This window comes from Ictalurus furcatus, chromosome 15, assembly GCF_023375685.1.
Source record: "Ictalurus furcatus strain D&B chromosome 15, Billie_1.0, whole genome shotgun sequence".
Lineage (NCBI taxonomy): Eukaryota > Metazoa > Chordata > Actinopteri > Siluriformes > Ictaluridae > Ictalurus > Ictalurus furcatus.
This window is the reverse complement of record NC_071269.1, coordinates 12,089,362-12,116,134: the sequence shown is the minus strand read 5'-3', so window position 1 is coordinate 12,116,134 and position 26,773 is coordinate 12,089,362. Positions and strand designations below refer to the sequence as shown.

Genomic DNA, 26,773 nt, shown 5'->3' with positions numbered 1-26,773 from the left:
TTGGCCAAAAAGTTTGTAATAATCCATGCAATAGTTACACTATACTGTATCTAATGCATGTTTTGCCGATCATTATTATACAGAGATCCTAATAGATCCGAGAAGTAATGATCATAATAAAGTAAATGATGACTAAGCAGCGGTACTGTACCTGCAGATGAGATCCTTCGGGGTTTTTTCACAGCTGCTCTCTTTCAGCCGTTGTGTTCGTTACATACGAAGCACCTGGGCCAATCACATCTTGGAATTCGTCGCCTAATTACCATAATTCGCGTCGCTCCACCAATGAGCTGAGGTGGGCGTGGACGGGTTTTCTCGCGCCGCTAGTAGAACTGCTTGGACCAGGACCTGTGCTCCTCTCCTCAGTGGAGAATGGCGGTTGCTGCGTGCAGTTCGCTCAGCGCATGTCCGGCTAAGACGCATCCGCGAAAAACCAAAGACACGCGGAAGAGACGCGCGGCTCTGTTGTTTCTGACTAACATTTCCCTGGACGGCCGGCCGGTGATTCACGTAAACAATGCGGCTGAGTTTGACGGCACGGAGGTCGGTTCAGCGGGGAACGAACTGTCGCCGGCGGTCGGGAGCTACAGCACCTTTTCTAACCTGTCTGCCGCGAGCGCACTCCTGAGTGTACCTCCTATTCTCGTGCTGCCCTCAGACTCGGAGTACGAGAACGTTGAGAGCACGGAGACATTCCCGGGGACTTTTTCCTCCTCACAGGGGAACCTGCTGTCCCCCTGCAGCCTTCAGCCAAGTCCAGTCGTAGCGCGGAAGTCCCCGACCCTGCTGTCCGTCCAGAGCTGCGCTTCATCTCTGGATTCTCGGCAGAGGTGAGGAAATGTGGTCTTTATTGTTTCATAAACAGACAGAAAAGGAGCACAACAAACTTGTCACTGCGAGGTAACGTTGCCTGTGACCGTAAAACGAGGCAAGCTGAAGTGATGTGTCCTTTTTGTTTTTGTTTTTAAACAAAATCCATCGGTCATACACTTCCGTGTTCCGTGTGGGATGCAAGCGTCACTGTTTACAAACACTGAAACGCACGTGAACTTGACCACACAAGCGCGCGCAATTCCATCACTTCATCTGTTCACAAAATTTTAGCCATTTGACTTTTTTAACATTTGGTTGCACAGTCTCCAAAACCTTTGCTCGGTTTGCTCAGTTTCAGATCTCCTATCAGTTAAAGCACACCCTGTTTTCACAGAGAACAGCATTAACAGGTGATCCGTTAGTTAGTTGGCAAAAAGAAAAAAAGAAGAAGCTCCAGATTTTCCCTCAGCTCCCACACATTCCTGTGTTTACACGTCCTGCAAGGAGCTGAAGCGGTGTTACGAAGCATTTAAGAGGAAGAAAGTCCTGATCAGCAGAACCCAGAGTCAAGCCACACATGTGGAGGGTTTGCTGAAACTCTTTCATGCTTTGGGTGAATGAGGAATTTATGAGTCATGCAATTTGTTTATTTATGAAACCGTAAGAGACTAAACATTGGACATGGTAAAAGATTATGCCCCCTTCCTATTCTTCAGTAGCCCCTAAAGTGAGCAAACGCTTCTCTAGAACTCCAGTGACACGAGTCGTGTTTACACAAAAAACCTGGCAACGCATCAAGCACAACGTTATAAAGTCCATTTTTATCGACTTATCTAACAGAAAACAGTGAGAGACCTCAACTCCACACCCGGCCGATAAGGGGTTTGATAGAGTGCACGCTGTTGAGTAGCAGCTGGTTTTTGCTTTCTCTAGCCGCCCTGCATCTGGCTTCCCTTTTTCTTCTTCAGAAGGGGTGTGGTTTCGGTTATGACTGGCGTCAAGAGAAGCAGAAGGACTCGCAGGCACATCTGTATTGCTTTATTACAAAACTAGGAAGGTGGAGGATCAGTAGGAAGTTGACATTTTGCACAAACACCTGGAGAGATCAAAAGCGAGCTGAACACACGGCCGCGTCCGCAGGCCGTACGGTTTGTGCAGGCCTGAACGTTTTCCCTGTCCAGCATCAGAGGAGGCTTACATTGCACTAAAACAGCCTCAGATGTGAAAAGAATCGAATCTGGAGGAGATGGAAGCGTTTCTACATGCAAAGGCATGGGAGAGATTTTAATTAGCAAATCATGCCTGTACAGTAGGAAAGGTGTGTAGGTACAAGTGGGAGGAAAGTACATAGGTCTGGGTCTGTTGACAGGTCAATTGAATTTAATTCCGTTGCGAAAAGGATTCCACATCTTCGTCGTTCCACTATTATGTCAGATTTGAAAGTTGCACTAATAAGTGTCATTTCCTTACTTAGAGCAGAAATATTCATGATGCATGAGACTGCTATGTGACCTTTTCTGTATCACAGTTTCAGAGAAGATCAGAGCGGTTTGTGAAATAGGCGGTGCACAAATCCTTGACTAAATAGGAATCGCTTTTCTTTTGTTTGTTTGTTTATTTGATTTGGCTTGGAACCGAGATCTCGATTCCGTGCCGATATTTGTGTATGATGGCTCTTCTGTTTTGTGAAGTAATGATCTTCTGGCACATTTGTACTGCCATAGCCTAACACCTGAGCAAAAACAAAAGCCTGCTATGTAGTATAAAACCTTATCCATATTTAGGGTGCCAAGAGTGTTGTGTGTCCTCACAAAGTTTAAATGAAATATGTCCACCACTTTTTTTTTTAAATGCACCACACCCCGAATGTCTTCAGTGAAGAGATAACGCAAGGTTGTTGTTTTTTCTTTCTTTCTTTCTTTCTTTATTTGATCCGTCATCATTTATCAAAGCCTAGACTCAGTTTTGATAAAAGTTCTATACATAACGCGTCACTGGCAAGACATGAACGAGTCATGGCACATGCAGCCATGACTCACTGGCTCCATTTCGTCATTTCATAGAGTACATTTAGTTGTTGTTTGTTTAGCGATTATGAATTTAATATTCATTATGTAATATTACACACTTGTTTAGAACGAAAATATTTTTTTCTCGCCACAGGTGGGTGTTTGAGTCATTTTGTTTGAACCCAAGGTGTGTGCTTGAGGTCATGAGGTGCAACTTTTGTGGTCATTGGTCACAGTGAATAAGGAGGAAAAAGTGTGCTCTGTTTTATGAAAATGCTGCCGAATCGAATCTATTATTACTCCAAAATCCCCCACCTCATATTTTGCCCAACTTTGGTCATCCACCAGTCAGCTCTCCCCTATCACATGACCGCTACCAACCCAGGAGGGTGAGGGCCAGCGTGCTTCGTCCAAGACATGTCAAGCCAACCAACGTCTTTCCAAATAGCTTCTCACGCTCCATCACAGGGCATCACAGGCACACTCTGCCCTCTTCCACATACATGAGCTGACAGGCGCTCACTATTGGCTAGTGTCTCAGTGATTGACAGGGTAGAGAGAAAGAGTATGCCATCTCTCCCACCCAGAGAGCGTGATCGAATCTGCTCCCTTACCTCACAGCCACAGGGGCATTTGTCATTTTTACTATCCACTTTGGTTTTTTTTTCTTTTTCCTCTCTCGTACAGCTCTAGTCAAACCCCAAAGCCTCATGTCAACAGAATCCATAATGTAGCCCGAGTTTTTAGCCAAGGCTTTAATCATGCATGTGTTGACAAAGTTGAGGGCTGTAATAGTGTAATAGTAGAGTCTGAGACTCATAGACTTCTTTATCTTGACTTAATGGTATTAGATCGTACAGAAAGGCTATTCCTAGTCGAATGCACCAAGTCCTGACATCATGGGTCTATTACAGCCTGTGATTTAAAGAAGTAAGTGTTTACAGCAGTGTTAATTACATCAGAGTTCCATCCTGAGTGGTGGACTGGAACAACACCGTGGGAGGCACGAGTCAGAGTCAGAGTCAAGACTGGCAATTAAATAACTATTCTAATGGTTGTTGTCCACTGCAGATTTTTTGGTGTGTGTGTGGGAGGGTGGGTGAGGGCAGGAGTTGAGTTAGATTGTGCTGCATTGCAATACCTTTCATATGTAGATACTAATGATGATCTAGGTCACATGTAACATGTATACTAAAGTCGTTATGGTTTCACAGTTAGTCATAGTATATGATCAGACAGTTACACCACCATTGACTTTTTCAAAATACCAAAACAACAGCCTATTTTTTGGTTAAGCATCGCTGCACACTGATGTGTTCATTAGATTTTTTTTTTCCCTCACAGTCATTCTCTCTTTCAAACATGGAACAACACCATGATAAATACAGACAAAATGACCGAGATTTCACGGACAAATTGTTCTCAAAAACAGGAAAAGAAAGACAGTTAGGGGAACTGATCTTTTTTTTGCATTTGTTTTGCAATTTTAATCATATTGTATTTTTTTACCATTTCTCAACCTGTTTTGCTGCCTTTGGTCAGTGTTGTACTTGAGTTTCAAGTTAAGTTTACTCTTCCATGAGTCTTTTTGATATCTGAACTTAGCCATATATGCCACGAACATTTAGCACACTCAAAGATTTTTCCAAATCACCCAAAACACTCCCACTATTTCTGCTGCTGCACATGCAATCTAGCACACATTATTTTATGTCTAAGGAAATCAGGGCCTCTGCGTACTAACCAACAGCAAATTTGATCTGCAAGTCAATTTTCCAGATGTCAGCACACTCGGTGACCCATCACCAATCAGACTGTGAAAGAGAAACCAAGTGTCCCAAGTGTTTTCCCTAGTGTGGACATTGCTCTTAGGATTTAGCTCCCTGTATCTGTAATCTGGATAAGTACAGGAAGGTTATTTTCCAAGAATTCCAAGAATGTTTATTACATACTCATTACAAATCTCATCACATTACAAATCTCAAAAGGTCTCTTCTTCTTCTTCTCATTCAGTCTCTGACTACACTAAACATCAATCAAATGGGCTCCAGATTGACATCCTAGCATTTCAATAAAGAATAAAGAATCATGCCAATTCATCATCTGCTGTGACCTCTTAATGCTACACAATGTAGTAAACACTAGAGCTATCCATGTGCACATGCATTTTTCTTAAAAACAGTTTCATAATATTATTCAATTCCATTTAATTTTTTTTTGTATAGTGCTTTTTACAATGGACATTGTCTCAAAGCAGCTATACAGAAGGATATAAACACAGGATACAGATTTTACGTGTGTGAATTTATCCCTAATGAGCAAGCTGGTGGTGACAGTGGCAAGGAAAAACTCCCTAAGATGATATGAGGAAGAAACCTTGAGCGGGCCCAGACTCAGAAGGGAACCCATCCTCATCTGGGTAACAATGGATAGTGTGAAAGTAGACGAAAGTTCATTATGGTTTTTATATGAAGTCTGTTTTGTTGAACTAATCCACTGTTCACTAAAGGAGACTTGAGTGCAAAATTGTATGTGGTAATTGCAGTCCTAAGGCCATCGCAGAAACTGTAGTCCAAGCAACCACAGCGAAAATGTCCATGTGGAATTTAGGTCCAAAACCATTTCCATGGTACTTCAAACGACACAAATCTCCGGGCTGCACTGCTTGGGATCGTCCTCAGTGGCAGAATGTAGCCTCCAGTTGATGAGCGCTCCAGCCAGAGGTAGGGTATCCGGATGGATCAGGCAGGTCCGGAGAACAGAAAGGGTCACGATCATTGGCATCTCCATAACATCATGTGTGGCTCATAACTCGCTATATTGAACTAAATTCACCTGTTTTCTTTGCTAACACCAGGTTAGACTAGGATTGATTCCAGTCGCTAATGTAATTGGCTAGGGAACACATCAAGTTCTAGCTATTGGTAAATATTGGTTATTTACAGAATATTTTATTTCTGATTAAATCATTATCAATCTTTGTAGCATTAGTCATGCACATAACCAGCAGTCTTATAGTGACTGAATGATGTTTTCAGGCCAAACGGTGTAGTTCGCTCATGTAATGTTTTGTTTTTTGCACCATTCTGTGTAAATTCTAGAGACTGTTGTGTGTGAAATTCCCAGGAGATCAGCAGTTTCTGAAAACTGCCACGGTTAAAGTCCCAGAAATCACACTTTTTCTTGTTTGCTGTTTGATGTGAACATTAACTGAAGCCTTGGACCTGTATCTGCATGATTATATGTATTGTACTGCCGCCACATGATTGGCAGATTAGATGACTGCATGAATGTGCAGGTGTATGTAGGTGATACATATTACATATTTATGATGGTTTAGTGTAAGTTCCCTAGAAGTTGGCATTAGTCTTTACTGATGAATATGTTGAGCTTGAGTCTCTTTTTTTTTTCTTTGTGTTTTTTTTTTTTTTTTTTACTGGAAAGACCCCTAAATCTTGCAGTCCATCAGTGATTCCAAGCTTAGAGGTCTTTAATATTCCTCTTTGTCACTCTGTTGTGTTTTGACCTTGTGGCGTGGTTGTGATAATCCAGCCAAAACACTGAGCTGAAGCTGTCACTGCAGCACTCGTATTCTCTGGGACACTGCAGTCATGGAATCAGGCCATATGTCCTCTGACCCAGCATGCCAAGCGTGTTAATGCCCAGTTTGGCAAGGATTAGCATAGAGTATTTAACCCACTGATGTAAGCATGGACTGCTCCGGCCTTGGGGTTACTAGTTTTTACTTATTGTCATTCATTTCATGTCCTGAGAAGGACAGATCCGATGCACCAGTGATTAGCGTAAGAACGAGAGAGAATGTTTCATTTGGTCTGTCCGTGAATACCTTCACTCTTGCATGGATCTATTATCGATTTGAAAAGGGATCCACAAAGAAAATATCTGAACTTGTGAAACTTGTTAAACAGCTATGCAGACTGAATACGTAAACATTGATGACTTTTCCATGCGATTACACGCATGTCTCTGCAAGCATAGCATGTTTATCTTGCCATGGAAAACAGATGCTTTATCAATTCATTTCAACTATTTAAAGCTGCAGTACTGAACTTTTGCCTCTCCATCGCCATCTTTATACAAAACATAAAATTGCAAGTTACTTGCAGCATTATTTAGTTTTTACATGGGTTGTGCTTCGGCACTGCTCCTCTTCACGGATGAATCGGATGGTTTGAGGTATACGTATGGGTTTGTATGTTAGCTCCGATACTTGACAACGGCGGTGGCACGGATATGGTTTTCTTGGAGTAGAGGTGAGTTGCTCTCTCTCTCTCATAGCTAGCAGAAAATAAATGCAATTTACCACACTGGCCATAGCAAAACAAAAAATCTGAATCAAGAAAACAAGTGTGCTAATGTTGGCTATTGTGCCACTGAAATGTCTGACCTGTTCAGCAGAAAAAAAGCCATCTCTGCATCAATCTTCAATCGCTTCAGATCTCTGAGTTTTCACCACCTCTCAAAAGCCATGCCGATATTTATTCTCATTTTAGCATGGGCTCTGTCGCGTTCCCTTTTTGACTGCAGGCTCTCCACAGTTCCAGGCTTCTTGGTTTTGACAACAGCTGATTCTCCAGATGTCAACTATGATTGCGTTTAGAACTAGCCAGATTAAAAGCAGCAATCTAGATGACCAGTTTAAATTCTAAGCAACAGTTGTAAGAGTAAGCTGCAAACACTCCACTATCCTCAGCTCCTACACACACACGATATATTAGCCAGGTCTTCTTTCTGTTTACGGCTGTGACGTAACCACACAAAGATGAATGACGTCAAACTGACGTTCCCCATGAAATCCGACCCAACAGCTCAAATTATAAATCATTATTATAAGCTTACCGTTGCGAATCGGGGTAAGGTAAGGAGACAGTTTTGAACACTTTTTTTTTATATATATATGTGTGTACTCGCGCAATAATTGTTTTTTGTTCATTTTTAACCAAAAAAGGCACTGCAGCTTTAAAGTCAGAGGCCATGGGATTATATGGTTCTGTCTGACAATTCTGTGTTTTTAAGATATTAACCCATAAAGACTTTGATCTTTTAGTAATGACAAAGCAGATAATGCATTTATAATGTATTTATGAATAACTTTTCCTAGTAGGAAGTTGTATCATTTGACGTTGAGTTGTCTGGAACACAGCATAAAAAGAGTGAATCCAAATGTTCCTGATTTCTGAGATACAGCTTCTTTTTTCTGGGCTTTTCTGTTTTGCCTGCACTCTCTTTTTCACTCTTACACTCTAGCTGCTCTCTCTCGGCCCATCTGGTGTCAATAACAGTCATTTTCATTCTTGCACATGGCATCAGGGCTCTGTAAATTCAAGACAGATGAGAAGCCTAAAAGCGCTATCAGGACAGTTGTATGAAATGTTTCATTTGGAACAGGTCTTGTTGCCCCACATCACTGGCCAAAGCTAAGGCCAAAAATGTAAATCGCTGACAGATGATAAAGAGCCAGGGCTACACAACTGCAGTTGCAGCATGATGATAAACAGTATGGGAGATGGCTCAGTGATTAACGCTGTGTTCATGACTACTCTGTATTTACTAGCTTGAAACATTCTACTTCCTACTGTGGATATCATCATGCATGGGCTGACTAGATAATTATATAAAGGTTTTAGACAAATCTTTTTAGGATAATTCTCTGCAGTAACATAAACAGCATGTAATATTCTACAGAATGAACTAATTGGCTAGCTCGTTCAAATATAAGATCCAGTTGAAGGAAAACTGTTTGCCTCACAGCACATATATTGTGTGTACCGGATTGCAGCCTGAATGTAGGAGGTGTCCTCAAGGCTCTGCACATCTCCAGAGCTTATAGACACAGCTAGCCTGCTAACTCTAGCTAGCTACAGTGGGGTTCAAAATCTGACACCACACTGAAAATCTTTTTTACCATTTGAAATTAGAAAAAAAAAACCCAGAAGGTTTTAGAATTTTGAGATATTTAAAAACTAAATGTTCAATATCTTGAACATTTAATATTCAAAATTTTGCACTATTTCTAGCTCGTTATTTAAATATAAGCAGGTTTGTGATATTGACCATTTTAACTGCTTTGTAAAAAAGGTCAGAGTGCACACTTCGTTATAGCAAAAAAGGACATGCCACAAACTAAATCTCTGAAATTCATGTTAATATTTTGAATGTGAAATAGAAGAATTTTTTTTCTAGCGGTCTCAGGCTTTTGGATGCCACTTTGTGTATTTGGTTCTCTAGCCTGTCAAAAAGTTTGGTAGTGTTAGCATGCTAGAGCAAAGGATAAAAATGGACGGATCATGTGAGCAGAGTTTGAAATAGAAAATATGGAGAAACTTACCAACACCTGTTGGTAGTCACTATGGTTTATCATGTTTATCAAGCTAAATAACTGGGTAATGATGCAAACCCCACCACAAGGATAAATCAGCTGACTCTCATCTATCATTCACCAGCTTCCCACCAAATTAGAGGACAAATAAATGCCATAACAAAAAAAACTAATATCCATAACCCTACCTGTTCAGCAAGATACAAAGTTAAAACTGCATGAATTCTGAATCATGTTTCCTGAACAAGTATATTATCATTTTCTCACTCCCATTTGTTTACACTCTCATGCTCCCTCAGTCTTTCCTGATTGGCTCACTGCTCCTGCCAGTCACTGTGCAGTTGGACTTTTTTGTGCCTAAAGGTGGGGGAGAGATAAATGTGTATCTGAGCTGGCGTATGACGAATACAAGTTTCCAGCCACTTACAACCTGACACCCCTGACACAATGCTGAGCGTGAATTACTGACTGTGAAATAGATGAGCAAATAATAAAGCGTTAAAAATGCATGAAGGCCTGTGTGAATGAAGAGGATAAGCTTCTTAAACAAAACATCTACCAGTTCCTACACTTTTTTTTTCTCTCTACCCTGAAGTTGTGGCATAGACATACTTTTTTTTATTGAATTAAACAATTTTTTTGACAAATGACAAGTATTGGTGTTAAATATCTGAGTCATGTTGGGGTAATCTGACTTTTGGGAAAACTATGTAGGTTGTGTTTTTTTTGTCTTTTTATGTTTCTCTCTTTCTGTTGCAGATCACGCAACCTGTCAGGTTCTCATTGGCCCCGATCCTTGAAGAAAGTTCACTTCGTTAAGAACATGAGACAGTACGACACCAGAGGCAGCAGGTGTGTGTGTGTATGATATATATATATATATATATATATATATATATATATATATATATATATATACACATTATACATATATACATATATATAATCTCAAATTATAACGTATATGTGTATAATGTACAGTACTGTGCAAAAGTTTTAGGTACCTTATTTAAACAAACTTTGTTATAGATTTTTATTTTATGACTTCTTCATTATTGAGTCAGTACAAAAACATTTGAGATTCCCAAACATTAGTTTTCCAGCACAAAATTAAATGTTACCGAAAAATGTTTGTATGTCATTAAAGAAAGCAGTATATTATGCAAGAGACACTTTTCAGACAAAACAAAACACAATGAAGGCTGCTGGGTTTTGCTGCAAAAATAAGAAGCAAGTGTGACAGTCAAAGTCTCCAGAAAAACCGTGGCTGGTTCTGCAAGATGCTCAATAAAACTTGCAGCTCATTTCCTTATAAAACTGCACAAATTGTACCTGAGACTACTTTTTTTTTTTTTTTTTAAAGCAAAGGGTTGTCACACCAAATATTGACTTTGTTTCATTTATTAATGTTTACTGCTCTTTATAGTATTTTTTAAATGTAGAAACATTTCATTATTTATGAAGGCATCTTTGCTGTACAGCATTTCTTTGACTTGAATTGCACAGTACTGTGTAATTTTCTCAAACTGATTCTAAGTAAACAAAGATGTCAGTACTTTTCCACTCTCATTGTAGATTTCTACTTCTCTCTCTCTTTCTCTCTCTCTCTCTCTCTCTCTCTCTCTCTCTCTCTCTATATATATATATATATATACACACACACACGTGTGTGTGTGTGTGTGTGTGTGTGTGTGTGTGTGTGTGTGCTTTTGTTGCTATTATTATGTCAGTTTAATAGGTGAGGGGTTGTGCAGTGACAATACATTCAGTACATACCTGTGCTTAAATTCAGATCAGTTCTGTTAGTAAACAGCAGGTGTTGACAGAACTGACTGGTCTTATCACTATCAGTTTACTTGGATGCTTATATACAGCCTGATTTGTGTACATCAGAGCACATCTGAATACAAAATGGTTGGAAGTTACCTTGTAATCAATATGTGTTTACAGATAGTTCTGTAAGGCCAGTTCTTTTCTTTCTTTCTTTTTGCTATACACTGAAGACATTTGAGTTTGAGATCAGAAGATGAATATGAAACGATAGATCAGAATTTCATCTGATATTTAGATGTGTTAAACAACTTGGAACATAGCACCTTTTTGTTTGAACCCACCCATTTTTCAGGTGATCAGAAATATTGGAACATGTGACTGTTTCCAGGTGTGCCCTGTTAAATTGATTGTTTTAACAGTTAATAGCTCTGAATGTCTACTCTTGGTTTGAGCCCTGCATACAGAAAACTGCATTTGTTGTTAAAAAGGATAAACCACCCTGAAGACCACAGAGAAGCTTTTGAAGCTGAGATAAGAGGGAAAATCACACCAGCGCCATTGCAAAAGCATTGGGCATGACCAATACAACATTTTGGTGTGTTCCGAAAAAGAAAGAAACTACTGGTGTACTAATAACCAGACATGAAACAGGTTGGCCAAGGAGACAACAGCGGTTGATTTACAGTTCTCACAGTGTTTCTGTGAAGAAACTGTAAAAGACTTGGTGAGCAGAAATGTAGAGGCCATACCACAAGATGCAAACCACTCATCAGCAAGAAGATTCAGATGACCAGATTGGAATATGCAAAGAAACACAGAGATGGGCCACAAAAGTTCTGGAACCAAGATTAACCTCTACACAGTGATGGAAAGGCCACAATGTGGAGAAAGAAAGGATCTGCCCATGATCCAAAATATAGTATATGACCTCGTCTATCAAGTATGGTGGAGGTAGTGTCATGGCTTGGGCTTGCATGGCTGCTTCTGGAACACACTCACAAATCTTTATTGATGATGTAACTCATGATGGTTGCAGCAGAATGAATTCAGAAGTCTACAGGAACATTCTGTCTGCCAGTTTACAGAGAAATGCATCCATTGTAATGGGGAGGAATCATGTTTACATCATGCAAGACAGTGACCCAAAACACACTGCCAACCCAACAAAGGACTTCATCAGGTGGGAAAAAACTGGACAAGTCAATCACTAGACCTTAACCCAGTTGAGTATGCATTTCACCTCCTGAAGAGGAGATTGAAGGGAGAAATCCCCTAGAACAAACAACAAGCTTCAGCACCAGCCTGGAAAAGCAACACACAAGAAGAATGCAACAGTTTGGTGATTGCAGTTATTGCTATCAAGGGATATGAAACCAAATATTTAGTGTTATTTACTTTAATTTACTCTCTGTTCCTATTAGGGCTGCAACTAAGGATTATTTTCATAATCGATCGGGGGGCAAACTTTTCAGTACCATTTTTTCGTTTATTTAAAATAAAATCCACAAACTGAGTGTTACTTCAGAATAAAACTTTACACAACTGTTTGTCCAATTATATAAGACTGAAAAGAACCCAATACACAAAGCAGAATATATATTATTAATGTATGATTGTAGTTTAATTCACTGCTTTTTGTGCTAAAAGTCTGCTCAGTGAATAAATGTAATGTAAATGTTTTATTTTGGTTAACACATCTAGATGTAAATACCAGGAAATGAAAGCTGAAATTCTGATCCATCTTCTCATAGCCACCTTTTGATCTCAAGCCAAAATGTCGTCCATGTATAGCGAAAAATAATATAAATAGAATCGGCCTTGATGTTCCCAATACTTTCAGAGGGGATTGTATTTAAGCAATGCAATATGCCATGTCCTAGTCTATTATGTATTTTTTCCTGCTCCAACAGGAAAGACAAGACAGAAAGACACAGAAATCTATGTAACTCTGCAGTAGATATTGACCTCTGACTCACCCTCAATTTATGTAACAAATAAATATTATTAGTTCTGTATTTCCCACAAAAAGCATTCTTTCACAGGCATTGCTGAGGTCCAGAATGTCTGTAGGTGGTGATCATTTGTTATATCTTATTGCTTAGCATGTTTATGTCCGGTCAGCTCATCTGCAGGGCACAGAGGAACAGAGTAATATGGCAGGATTTAAGGCACCGTGTTATGGTTCTTTCTGCCATAACTCTGCTCTTCCTCCAGCTGAGGAATGACACTTGTGTTTATTAAAGTCTCATAAACAGTCCCACAGTGCCATCAGCCCTCATGCGCCACTGATTTTTTTTTTTTTCCCAGGCTTCAGCTTTTTATAACCCATTCTGATATTTGGAGCAAAAGAGGACAGCAGAATTGGAAATGACCGAGAGGCTGATAAATGCAGACGTCATTGATTTGGTAACCAGCCAGTGGCAAATCATCTTGAGTGGCCTTGTATACTACAGTTTACATGTGAATTGATAAATAGACTTCAGCTAGCGTTCATGCAAAATTGAGTATGGTCACAGTCTCGGCTGCAAAAGCAGACAGAAGGCAGTCAGTAGAGAGATGGGGAGGAGGAAGGCTCAGTGCAGATGCAGTGTGATGGAGATCAGTTGTTCTCTGAGGTTGAGAATGCAGGTGCACTGTGCGGGACTCAGGAATATAAACCATGTCGTCAGGGAGAGTTTATGTTCTGTGACTCACTGAAAGAGAAAAGGTAAAATGTGTGTTCTCATGTGCATTTTTTTGTGCTTCACAGGATCGTGCTTATCTGTGCCAAGAGATCACTGTGTGCTGCATTTTCTGTGCTGCCTTATGGAGAGAGCTTTTACATAAGGTACCCAAGATCAACATTTTTTTTACATCTAACAGCCAAACCAGTCTACCCAAACTGCAATCTTTTCTCTCCCTTCTCATTTCTTAGTGCCACAATGTTATCTCTTTCCCATGTTCTATATAATGATGATCTCTCTTTTCCCTGTGCTGTTTCTCCTGATACTATCGTGAACTTGAGGGTAAAACACACACACACACACACAGAGAGAGAGAGAGAGAGAGAGAGAGACACATGCATGCACGCACGCACAGTGTTCAGGATGTTAGTTTCTTCTTGGGAATTGGTGATCCGTCTAGATGATGGGGCAGGCAGCAAATTTTGGTCTTGGAATTCATTTCCCACAAATTCTCATCCCAATAAGGCACGACTTGGCCGCAACCTTGCTGCCATTCCCACCATCCGCTTAACTTGTCCTCCCAGGATCCTAGGAATGCAGGGAAACAGTCTGCGCTCATTACATAAAAGGCCCAAAAGAACAGCTAAGCATGGCTAGAAAGGAAATGATGTGTAAAACGTCTGAGAAGAGAGCAGGAGTTCTGATGAGAATGGACAGTTATGTAATGACCTAACGCAGAGGACGATGGTGTGTGTGTGTGTGTGTGTGTGTGTGTGTGTGTGTGTGTGTGTGTGTGTGTTTGTGTGTGTCTAAATGAATAAAGACAGCCCCAATGTTAAGCAGGCTGATTCAGGTCAGTTTCCTAAGCCCATCTGTCAGTGTGTAAAGAGCTGCTATTTGTAGAGAGCTGAGCCTGAGCAGAGAGACAGTGACACAGGAGTGTGTTATTTAAAGGCTCCAGAGTTGCACGTAAGGTGAGCTGACACATGTGTATCCAAAGGACTGAAAAAAAAAACAATGCTAATTTGATGTGTGTGAGGTGAGCAAGCTGAGGCTGTACTGTGAATATTATCAGTGAAGGTCTGTCTACTTTTTCAGCCTAAGAGCATTTTAGAGACGTGCTGCTACTTTCTTTTCTCTCTCATTCTGTTTTATCTTTTCTTTCATCTCGGGTCCGTTGAAACACTAGTGGTTCTCAAACTTTTTGTAGCCGTGGACACTTTAACTATACAAAGAATCCACAGAGCCATTCAGTAACGATTTATTTATTTATTTTTGGTGAACATTATTTAAATGTGTATAATAATATTTTGCCAAGTTGACATTATTTATAGTCCTACTTATTTTTGAGGTATTTAGGTTTGGGTTAAACCCAGAACTCATTACGTCCTCAGTCAAACAGGCTAATAACTATCAGTATTCAGTAATAAATATAATAATGCTCAGACATCGCCAGTGCAAATGTAAACTGACAAAATAATTCAGACTAATTCACAAACACAGACTCAAAGAAACTTAAACGCCGCTCCAAAAGTAGGTGCAGTGTCTGTTGTAGTAAAACTGCTAAAATGTAGCATTATTTTGTTTTTGTTTTGTTTTTTACATTTAAATATAGACCAAGTAAACAGTACATTTGCATTTCATACACAAGTAGAGAGAAATGTGAATTTCACTACTTAATTATAAAGCATAATCCATTTTGAGTTATTTGTACAGGGATGAAATATGACTAAGTTGAGAAACACACCTTTCTTGATGAAAATGCAAGGTGCCAACATCTGTGGTTTAACAGTAGAATTTACGATTTAAAAAATAAAATAACATTTATCCCATGCTACAGCAATACAGTAAACACCTGAAAACTTGTTTTCTGCTGTTTCATCTAAAGAAGTTTGTGAGCATTTGTAGAGATTCTGGTATTCACGGGCAGTGGTGGCTTGACAGTTAAGGCGTCTTAAAGCAGTTAAGGTGACTTAAGATGGTTAAGGTGGCTTACTGGTTACTGATCGGAAGGTCTGGGGTTCAAGCCCCAGCACTGGTAAGGCCCTTAACCCTCTCTGCTCCAGGGGCACCATATCATGGCTGACCCTGCGCTCTGACCCCAACCTCTTAACATGCTGGGATATGTGAAGAAAAAAAGAATTTCACTGTACTGTAATGTACATATGACCAATAATGACTCATTATGATAGCTTAGTATTTGTGTAATGAAAATTTGGTTTTTGTTTTCTATTTGGTTTTTGTAACCTCAACCTGCCTAGGGACTAGCATAGGTACTGAGCTATTTTGTGTTCCTGCTTGAGTAGGCATGTTGTTTGCTTGGTGTGTAATGAAAGCATAAAATATAATTGATGTCTGCCTACTTATTATATTATAATTATATATTTTATCATCATGAACAACATCCACTTTGGAACTGACTACGGACTGGACACACACTTAAATAAAATTCTACATTCAGCTGGTTGCTTATAAATACACGCATTTTTGTGGGTCTTCAGCTGAAGGAGAGAAATGCTAGCTACCTTACTGCACATTAAGCTTATGGATATTTCCTGTCTGTTAGATCGTGTCACTGATTGGCTGCAGATGTTGAAAAACGTCAGTTTGCATTAGAGTTTGGATCTTTGATCACTATATGCTGTACTATTCAGGCACTACCTGCAATTTCAATAAAGTATCTCTCTATCTCTCTCTCTCGCTCTCTCTCTCTCTCTCTCTCTCTCTCTCGCTCTCTCTCTCTCTATCTCTCTATCTGTCTATCCCTTACAGAATCTGCAAAATTTTAATATTTTTAAAAATATTTCACATAACACATGTTTACATCTAGTTCACAAGACACAATAATAACTGAATTTACACAAATGAACCAGTTCAAAAGTTTACGTTCGCTTGATTCTTAATACTGTGTGTTGTTACCTGGATGATCGATGACTTTTGTTTTGTTTTGTGATAGTTGTTCATGAGTCCCTTGTTTGTTCTGAGCAGTTAAACTGCTTCAGAAAAATCCTCCAGGTCCTGCACATTCTTTACTTTTCCAGCATATTCTGCATATTTGACCCCATTCCAACAGTGACTATATGATGTTGAGATCCATCTTTTCCACTGCCAACAGTGGGCAGTTTAACTGCTCAGGACAAACAAGGGACTCATGAACAACTATCACAAAATATAAAAACAGTCGTTGATCATTCAGGTAACAACTCACAGTATTAATAAAGGGTATGGAAACTTTTTGAATGGGTTCCTTTGTGTAAATTCAGTTATTATTGTCTTGTGGACTAGATGTAAACATCTATTCAGGGCAGAAATAAATAAATAAAATAACTGCAATATTTATGATCCCTCATTTATTTATTTATTTATTTATTTATTTATTTGATTATTAACATTTTATTGGTTCTGAAAGGGGTATGTAAATTTATGGGCACAACTGTATCTATGTCTCTGTCTGTCTACTCATTTTTAAACTAAAGTTTTAAACAAATTTATATTTAACTGGGATATAAAAATAGTGAAGCTTGTCTCTCTCTCTTGCCCTCTCTCTATCCTTCTCAGTGACCCAGCCCTGAGCACCCCCAGGCGGAGGCACTCGTCTGGGGGGATTTCCACCACACTAGAGATGCTCCCTGGACTGGAAGGGGTGGAGCTTGGCATTTATGGCAGGGTAAGAGTTTAGACTCTCACTGGATTATTTCAGGTGTCCCTCAAGCTCTCAGGCCTGTCAGTATGTTTGTTTTGTGATGTGTATGATTGACACCCTGCTAAGCACTAGCAGGCCCATTTACAGTCATGTGTGAAAACCTAATGCAGACTAACAGTGACACTGTGATGTAAAAATGACAGATTGAAATTGACTGGTGAGCCATATCAATTATGTTTGTGCATGTGTGTTTCAGACTGTGTCTTATGCCCAGTTTCTGTACCCCACCAATGCTCTGGTTCGTGAGAAGCCACCAGAAATCGCTTTGCAGATGCCGTGCTCCAGAAACAGCATCCAATGCACCAGCTACCCTCCATCCCGCCTCAACAGCACTGTAGGCTTCGACTTGGGTATGACCTGTACACGCACACTTATATAGACAAACATGTACATCCTCTTCATCACCCTGCTAAGTTTCTTCCTCAGGTCATCTCAGGGAGTTTTTCCTTGCCACTGTTACCTCTGACTTGCTCAGTGAGGATATACTTATGAATCTGCATTTCTGCAAAGCTCCTTTGTGGCAATGTCTGTTGTTAAATGTTCTATACAAATAAAAGATTATCTCCACTGTCAAGGTGCCAGTGCTGGATCCAGACTCTGTGTCTGCTTAGGAACCCAGTACAAATGGAGTGATGGTGCAGGGGAAAGTGCAGGGGATATACTGACTTGTGGAATTGGCTTAGTTGCTAAAAGTATTTCGTTTTAATAACCCTTGGTTTTGTCACAGGCACTATGCATTTCCAGCCATAACATTAAAATCATCTGCCTAATATCATGTAGGTCCCTCTTGTGCTGCCAGAACAGCTCTGACCCATCAAGACATGGACTCCACAACACCTCTGAAGGTGTGCTGTGGTATCTGGTACCATGACGTTTGCAGTTTATGCTGTAAGTTGCGAGGTGGATTTGTTTGTCCAGCACGTCCCATAGACACTCAATCGGATTGAGATTTGGGGAATTTGGAGGCCAAGTCAACAATGTGTTTAGGTAGGTGGTACAAAGTAACTTCCACATGAATGCCAGGACCCAAGGTTTCCCAGCAGAACGCCCAGAGCACCACAATGCCTCTGCCGGCTTGCTTTCTTCCCATAGTGCATCCTGGTGCCATCTCTTCCCCAGGTAAGTGACGCACCTGGACTGATGCCCATGCGCCCATTGTAGGTGCTTTCAGCAGTGGCCAGGGGTCAGCACGGGAGCCCTAACTGGTTTGCAGCTGCACAGCCCCATATGCACCAAGCTACGATGCCCTGCATGTTCTGACTCATTTCTATCATAGCCAGCATTAACTTTTTCAGCAATTTGTGCTACAGTAGCTCTTATGTGGGATCGGACCAGACAGGCTAGCCTTCACCCACACGCATCAGTGAACCTTGGGTGCCAATGACCCAGTCACCGGTTCACAGGCTGTCCTTCCTTGGACCACTTTTGGTAGGTAATAACCACTGCATAAGGGGAACACCACACTGCTGTTTTGGAGATGCTCTGACCCAGTCCTCCAGCCATGACAATTTGCCCTTGTCAGAGTCACTCAGATCCTTACGCTTGCCCATTTTTTCTGCTTCCAACACATCAACTTTGAGAACTGATTGTTCAGTTGCTGCCTAATATATCCCACCCCTTGACAAGTGCCATTGTAACGTGATAATCATATAATATATACTGTATATCCCTTAACTCTTTAAACACTTGTATATGTAATCAGCGTAGACCAGGTCTGCTAAAAATGGGTATAGTTCATTATGTTGTCTGAGGAATGCAAATGGAGGCTGCTTCACTCACACACACTCTCCCTTTCTCAAACACACACACACACACACACACACACACACACACACACATGGCTTAAAATAGCCTCCAACGTGCTATATGACTCACTGAATTCGAAGGGAAGTGGCAACAAACATGCTGCAGCTGGCCATTAATAATATTATTTAAGGGGTGTGTGTGTGTGTGTGTGTGTGTGTGTGTGTATGTATAAGTTGTTCTGGTAGTCAGTTTGTCTGTCATTAACAGCTCTTATTGTGCACTGCATCCTTTTGCCTGATTTAGAAACCCTTCATTAACCATACACATGGCCTCTCTGTGTGTTAGTGAAGTGAGGATTTGGAGCATTTTTGGCTGCACTGTGTAGACAGAGGCTTAAATACATTCACAGGTTAAAATAAAGATGTGTGTGTGTATATATTGTATGTGTGTGTGTGTGTGTGTGTATATATATATATATATATATATATATATATATATATATATATATATATATATATATATATATATATATGCCAGTTAAATCATTAATCATTAATTGTTTTGTAAGGATTGCAAAATATAAATCCTGCATTACCAGGTTGGCATGGGAAATAAGAGTTGATAGGCACTTCTGTGTGTGTGTGTGTGTGTGTGAGAGAGAGAAAGAGATGCCCTGCAATGGACTGGTGTCCCATTCAGGGTGTATTCCCGCCTCATGCCCAGTGTTTTGGGTTAGACTCCAGGAGTCTCATTCCTCAGTGCATGCACGTAGCAAGTTCTAAATATGAGCATTAGAAATGACACAGGAAAAGAGGTATGTATCACAATGGCCATTGATGAATCCAGAACATTCTAAATTGATGTGCTCATGCACGGCCACACTCATTTGCATAAAGAAATGCCCATAAATCACCATATATTTTAAACAGCTTCTTTTTAAAAGGCCAAGCAGTCGACTCATGGGACTGCTTGTTACCGACGACATGGAGCATGTCAAAAGGTCTAAGAAGGTGAACTTCACTGATGATGAAGTAGAGCTACTGATGCACGAAGTTAAACAAAATAAAATTGTTTTATTTGATACTTTTAGAAGTGATTATTTCTAATACTAAATATGATTTTTTTACATTTTGAAACTCTTTGATGGTGTGAAAATGTGTCATTTTTGCTGTCTTTTCTGCTGCCAATTTTGGAAATGCAGTGTATTACAGCATTAGCAATATGAATGAGGTTAATATGTGTTGTTATTCGACTCGTAGTTGGTCGGGAAATGCCAGATCTGTCTCCAGTTTCTATTTAAAACATGCCCGTGGCTAAATCCTCTTAAATAGAGATCAATTAAGCTGCACTGGCACATAAAATCGACTGATGATCCGTTACTCCCTCTCAGCATAGAGTTTCCAGTGGTGACTGAAACATGATCCTCCCTCCTCAAAGCTGCATGAGCCTAAATTTGAAACAGGGAATCATCAGTCTTTTAAATGTGTGTTTTATATATGAGTTTACTTTACATTTCATCTGTGTCACTCCTCTGCACCTTGTTCTGAGCACCGAGATCAGCAGTTACTCTCTTATGCTGATATGATTGACAGTAGGCTAAGCGGAATGGAAGCTCTGATAATCAATTTACCCGCTATTACACTTTTTTATTTATTAATTTATAAACCACTAGGGGTTCCTGCATATACATGTTAAGGAGTGTGCAGAAATATAAGCACATTGTCATACACAAGCAAAACTTAATACATCATATTGCATAGAAACCTTCATGGTTTAATACAAAAATGTGTATGCACAAGTGATAAATAGTCCCAGATCCACAAAACCCCTGACCAGGCTAAAGCAGTTACTAATGATGAATGTTAATCCAGCCTTTTAACCTTTTATCTGTATAGACAGTATACAGTATCTCACAAAAGTGAGTACACCCCTCACAAATGGCTAATTGGGCCCAATTTGGACATTTTCACTTAGGAGTGTACTCACTTTTGTTGCCAGCGGTTTAGACATTAATGGCTGTTTGTTGAGTTATTTTGAGGGGACAGCAAATTTACACTGTTACATAAGCTGTACACTCACTACTTTACATTGTAGCAAAGTGTCATTTCTTCAGTGTTGTCACATGAAAAGATATAATCAAATATTTACAAAAATGTGAGGGGTGTACTCACTTTTGTGAGATACTGTAAATACACTCTGTAGAGTTTAACGTGTGTGTGTGTGTGTTTTGCTTTCGTGTGTGTTTTTCAGGTGTTGATGACATTGATTATGACCCCAACCTGCTAAGTGACCCGCAGTGGCCTTGTGGGAAGCACAAGAGAGTCCTGATCTTTGCCTCCTATATGGTAAGAAAACAAAAATGAGACCTATGAAATATGAAGATCTTGCAAATGTGTAGCCTTTTATGTTAGATTAAATGAGAGCTACACTGTTATTATAAAGTCCTACATGTACACTATATGACAAATGTATGTGGATATCTCACCATCACACCCATAGGCAGGTCTTCCCCAAACTGTTGCCGCTGGAAGCACACAATTGTATAGGATGTCTATGTATGATGTAGCATTAAGATTTCCCTTCATTGGAACTAAGGGGTCCAAATGTGCTCAAGCATGACAATGCCCCTGCAAAGTGAGCTCCATGAAGACATGGTTTTCCAAGGTTGGCGTGGACGAACTTGAATGGCCTGCACAGAGCCCTGACCTCAAACCCACTAAACACCTTTGGGATGAACTGGAACACTGACTGCACCCCACACCTCCTCGTCCAACAGCAGGAAGGGATGTGGCTAATGCTGTTGTGGCTGAATCCATACATCTGCACTCCAAAATCTAGTGTAAATCCTTCCCAGAAGATTTGAGGTTATTAGAACAGCAAAGGGTGGTGCAAATCTGGAATGGGATGTTCAAAAAGCACATGGGGTTTGATTGGTCAGATGTCCACAAACTTTTGGTCATATAGTGTACCTTGCAGGTATTTCCCTCAGCTAGGACACAGTTTATTTGATACCTGGATGATAAATTAGCATACAAAATTTGAGATTATGAAAACTTATCAGGGTGTAATGTACACTAGTCTATATGCTTTGCTTAGCAAATATACTTACTAGAAATATCTGCCGTTAATGCAGTTCACTAAATTCTTTGACCGCTATTCATAAGGTCTCTTGGGTCCTGATTGAAAAAAAAAAAGTTTCCGAGACTACAAAGTTGATACTGGCACATAGGTTTTTGTTGGTGTTGTTCTATTGTATACTTAGTTGTAGATGGACTTCATCTTGTATCTCTACACAATTCTGTACATAAGAAATGTAGTGGTAACATTCAGTTTCAGTTGACAAGAAGGACATTTGCTGCATTGATAAAATGGATTTCTGTTTGACCTGCTTTTTCCTCTTCTGCACTGACAGGTTCAGTCTCTTCCCCCTTTCTGGCTTGCTGGGATATTTTGTCTGTATTACAGTTTAAAATGGTACAGCTGTGGGACATTTTGGAAATAATTGACCTCATTGATGACCTGATTGTTGACTCTTTTTTTTTTTTTTTTTCCTCCCCCCAGCTTGTAGACTATAAATGGATTGTAAATGAAAGTGTTGACTGCTTAGATAAAGACTTAATAACAACACAGAAGCTCATGTTTTGGGTCTTGCATGAATCACAGTAAGACAAAATAGTAAAGTATTCGGAGATCAAACTGTTATAGCAAAACTATTGTAAAGCTATTGCTTCTGCAATGTAGTGCATGAGTAATTACTGTGATGTAATTACTTAATTTGCAGATTGAGAAGTAAACAATGTTTAATTTTTTTTTTAATTGGTCAGTGTATGTTGTGTTCATTCATTTTTGCTTAAAAATGAGATAACTAGGAAGCATCTTTTTTTTTTCTTTGAACACAGTAAAATATAACTAAAAATATATATCTCGATTCATTTTCAATTTTTGTTTCTTCTTGTTGCACTACACAAAGTCTAGAAATCAATTATACTCTTGCTTTTTTTTTTAACACATATATAATATATATATCTCAGCTGTACATAACGCACTAACAGAAATCTGTAATCTACCAAGTAATTGCTGGTACACATCCGCGTCATTCAAGATTGTTTGTTATGTTTAGCCCCAAAATTAATCTCAGATAATGAAAAACAGGTGATGGAGAAGTGTGATCTTTTTTTGTAATATGTATTGTTTTAAATGCTGTGACATGAATGTGTGCCTATTCTTTTTTTTCCCCCTAATGTCCAAATCATTCACATTCTTTCTTTCTCTGTGCGTCTCAGACTACAGTAATAGAGTATGTGAAGCCGTCAGATTTGAAAAAAGACATGAATGAGACCTTTAAGGAGAAATTTCCTCACATCAAGCTAACTCTCAGCAAGATCCGAAGGTAGGCATACAAAAACGTCCTTAAGAGTTAATGAACAGATATATTCGGTAACTGCTAGGAGAGGGGGAAACAGAAAAGGGACTTTAATAGTGTGTAATAAAGTATCATCCAATAAACCTTCCTGTTTGTTGGTGGAAAATATCAGCTTAAAATAGTCTGTAGTGCTACAGTAGCAGCACACACTCTGGCTTTGGTTAAAATCAAAATTTTGTGAAAGTTCTCATTTCCTAAGAGTGTTGGAATAAAACTCTATTTGGATTAAAGAACTTTGTGAATTTTATGTTAATTAATGAAATTTTTATAACTCATTTTATACTAATATCAATACAGAAATGTGCATGTTATATTTGCTAAATCACAAAATGAAACATAAATAAATGCTCCGCAATGTTGCTTCTGGTGTAATATTGGCTTAATTTGCAAACAAGTTATGCAATGCTTTTGGAATTTTATTGCAAATGTATTATTGTTCAATGAGGTTTGTATCTGACTGCCTGCTCCCCCACATGCACGTGAGTAAAACCACCAGACCTCCAGGTTGCACATTATGACTGCTCTCTGCATCAAAATGCTGCCAGACATGTCTGTTCTTAATGTTTTCCTCAGTGACCTAATGTGGTTATGAGTTTAATAATGTGGGTTAAATAGTACTAAAATAACTTGGTATTTCAGATCCAGTGCATATCAAGTGCGCACACACACACACACATACACACACACACACACACACACACACACACACACACACACACAGAACACAGCTTGAGGAGACATTAGTGAAAAGGTGAACTAGTTTAAAGGTTTACCTGCAGCTTCAGCTCTTCACAAGAGGGTCCTCTTTCCACACTACAATACTACTGTTTATACAATATATTTCTCTTTCTCTCTCTCTCTCATATTGGGATCAGTCTGAAGCGAGAGATGCATGCAGTAGGTGAGGAGTGTGCTCTGCAGCCAGTGACCATCGCCATGGCATTTGCGTACTTCGAGAAACTCGTCCTTCAGGGCCGCCTCAACAAGCACAACAGGAAGCTGGTGGCCGCCGCTTGCCTCCTGCTGGCCGCCAAAATCAGCAGTGACTTCAAGAAACAAGAAGTCAAACAGCTGATTGATGTGAGTTTAGACACATCACACACGTATACTGGCCACATTATCTGGACAATATATCACACCATAGTATAAAACACAACAACATCTACATAAAACACACAAGTCTACATGACATTGTCACTTCACACTGTCATGTACATGTACCAGATATTTTGTATTTTGCATGTTTTTACTGTCTTTAAAAGTTACTTTATTGATGAATATTTTTACTGTTCTTACAAAACTACAGTTTTTCTTTGTTTATTCAGTCTGCCGTGACGATTGAACCGAATGATTATATATGACATTTATTAAGTAGTTGTATCACATAACATTTAAAATAATCATTTACATATCTGCCAACTTTTACACATTTTGCACAGGAACTGATTATAACATTGCAGAGTATTCTGCTATGAGTCACTCAGAAATTCTCAAAGACAAGTCTCCTCTTTTCCCCACTAAACATGGTAGATGAGCCAATCAAGATGTGAACTAGAATGATTGACAGTTATGTAGGTGTTTTGAACTCCCTGGTATTAACTGACACCCTGGAAGCCCTGCCCCCTTCCCCAGTCTCACATGAAAGCCCTCTTTTTATCAAGGTAATTAAAGACGGTTTTGAGTTTGTGATCGTGAAATAAATTTGATCAAGTATGTTTGACTTAGCTAAAAATAGACATCAACAATTTTGATGTCTAAATAGTCAATAGTTAGTGGTTCATTTAATTTATTATTATTGGTGTATATGTGCATTAAATATTTATTCCACAGCGTGGTTGAATTCTCAAATCTGATTGGTCAGAAGTCATGCATTATTTTCTTATAACAGCGTGGCTCGCAAAGTAGTTCTAGCTGTAACACGAATGATAGGTTTATATTAATGCGCTCATTCTAATATGTTATTGTTTCTGTAATCACAGCTCATACACAGGGTCTCCAAGTAATCGAAGTAAACTATTAATAAACAGATTTTAAAAACATGTTTTTGTTTTTTGCTATAATGTATGGGAGAACAGGAATTAACATGTCTGTCTGGTATCCCACAACATAAAATCTAACTATAAACCGTTACAATGTGCAAAGTGTCCTTCATTAATAAATTAGACATTGTAATCATCGGCAAATTGCTGTGCTATAAGTGGAATAACACACAAAGGACTATGCTTTTATTCCTTCCTTGGTTAATACAGTGATGGAATGCAAGCTGCATACAGTAACAGTCTTAAACCTTTCCTGGAATTCCAAACACATGCTCCAACATGCACACACACATTTTTGAGAATCAGAACACTTGTTAAAGGTTTCATTTGCCCTCTCCCCTGTCTGGTTTAATGATCTCTCGCCCACTTATTTTCTCCATCCAGAAGCTGGAGGAGAGGTTCCGTCTTAGCCGGCGCGAGCTGATCGCCTTCGAATTCACCATCCTGGTGGCTCTAGAGATGGCCCTCTACCTTCCTGACAGCAAGGTCATGCCACACTACCGCAAACTGACCCAGAGCCCCTGCTGAACGGCTTGTGGTCATCAATACTGGTCCATATGAGAGGAGGGGAAATAAAAGGTTGCCAGTGGCCCATGTTAAAGTTTAGCACTGGTCAGTGCTGATGCACGTCTACACTAAGCTCTGGGGGAAGAGGAAGAGGATCTATTTACACGCTTCAGGCTAGTACGGAGTCTGTGTGTTTTATAGTTAGTATTTAACTCCTGTTTTGGTTTTTACTTCTAATCTCACATAGCACTAATGCGGGGAAGATTATATGGCAGTAATGTTAGATGAAGAGAAGGTTTTATCAACTCTAAACACTCAATTAACAAGGGAAGTCTTTTCCCAGATCCCATGTCTGTCTTCCATATCAGTTTGCCAAAAATGACTTTTTATTTTTTATCTTTAATTAATCAGAACTCTCCTTTGTCACTGCACATTGTATGAACTTACAGTCTCTACAGAGGATTACATTCAGACGTTTCCCACAGTATAGAAAGGTTTTATTCATCTGTATTTTATGCAATATATGCATTCTTGAACACAGTTTATATTCTTGGTATCACACGCCTGTAGCAGTAGTATGTGATCAGACTCAGTGTGGAGTATTTGGTCTTGTTATGGGTTCTGTAAGAGATTTTAAGGCTCTGGTTGAAAAAAGTGCTCTATATTAGAGCTGATTTGAACTAAAGCACATTTACTGTGCTTCTGTGTTCTATTATTTTCTACTTTTAAACTTTCCGTTAAAATATAGCGTGTGGCC

The 26,773-nt window shown here is 39.5% G+C and overlaps 1 protein-coding gene across 1 annotated transcript; it reads left to right on the top strand.

The window, feature by feature from the left end:
* Nucleotides 1–370: 370 nt before the first annotated feature.
* On the top strand, nt 371–26,773 carry cables2b (Cdk5 and Abl enzyme substrate 2b). The gene is made up of 9 exons (XM_053642745.1): nt 371–830; nt 9,922–10,014; nt 13,685–13,762; nt 17,157–17,265; nt 17,498–17,651; nt 21,298–21,392; nt 23,331–23,437; nt 24,346–24,550; nt 25,894–26,773. The coding sequence occupies exons 1-9, from the start codon at nt 373–375 to the stop codon at nt 26,035–26,037; spliced, it is 1,443 nt and encodes a 480-aa protein (XP_053498720.1). The 5' UTR covers nt 371–372; the 3' UTR covers nt 26,038–26,773.

Bases quoted from the DNA above. Each gene is read 5' to 3' on its own strand.
- cables2b (XM_053642745.1), top strand. From the start codon at position 373: ATGGCGGTTGCTGCGTGCAGTTCGCTCAGCGCATGTCCGGCTAAGACG. The intron at 831-9,921 runs GTGAGGAAATGT...TTTCTGTTGCAG, and splicing joins TCTCTGGATTCTCGGCAGAG to ATCACGCAACCTGTCAGGTT. The intron at 23,438-24,345 runs GTAGGCATACAA...TATTGGGATCAG, and splicing joins ACTCTCAGCAAGATCCGAAG to TCTGAAGCGAGAGATGCATG.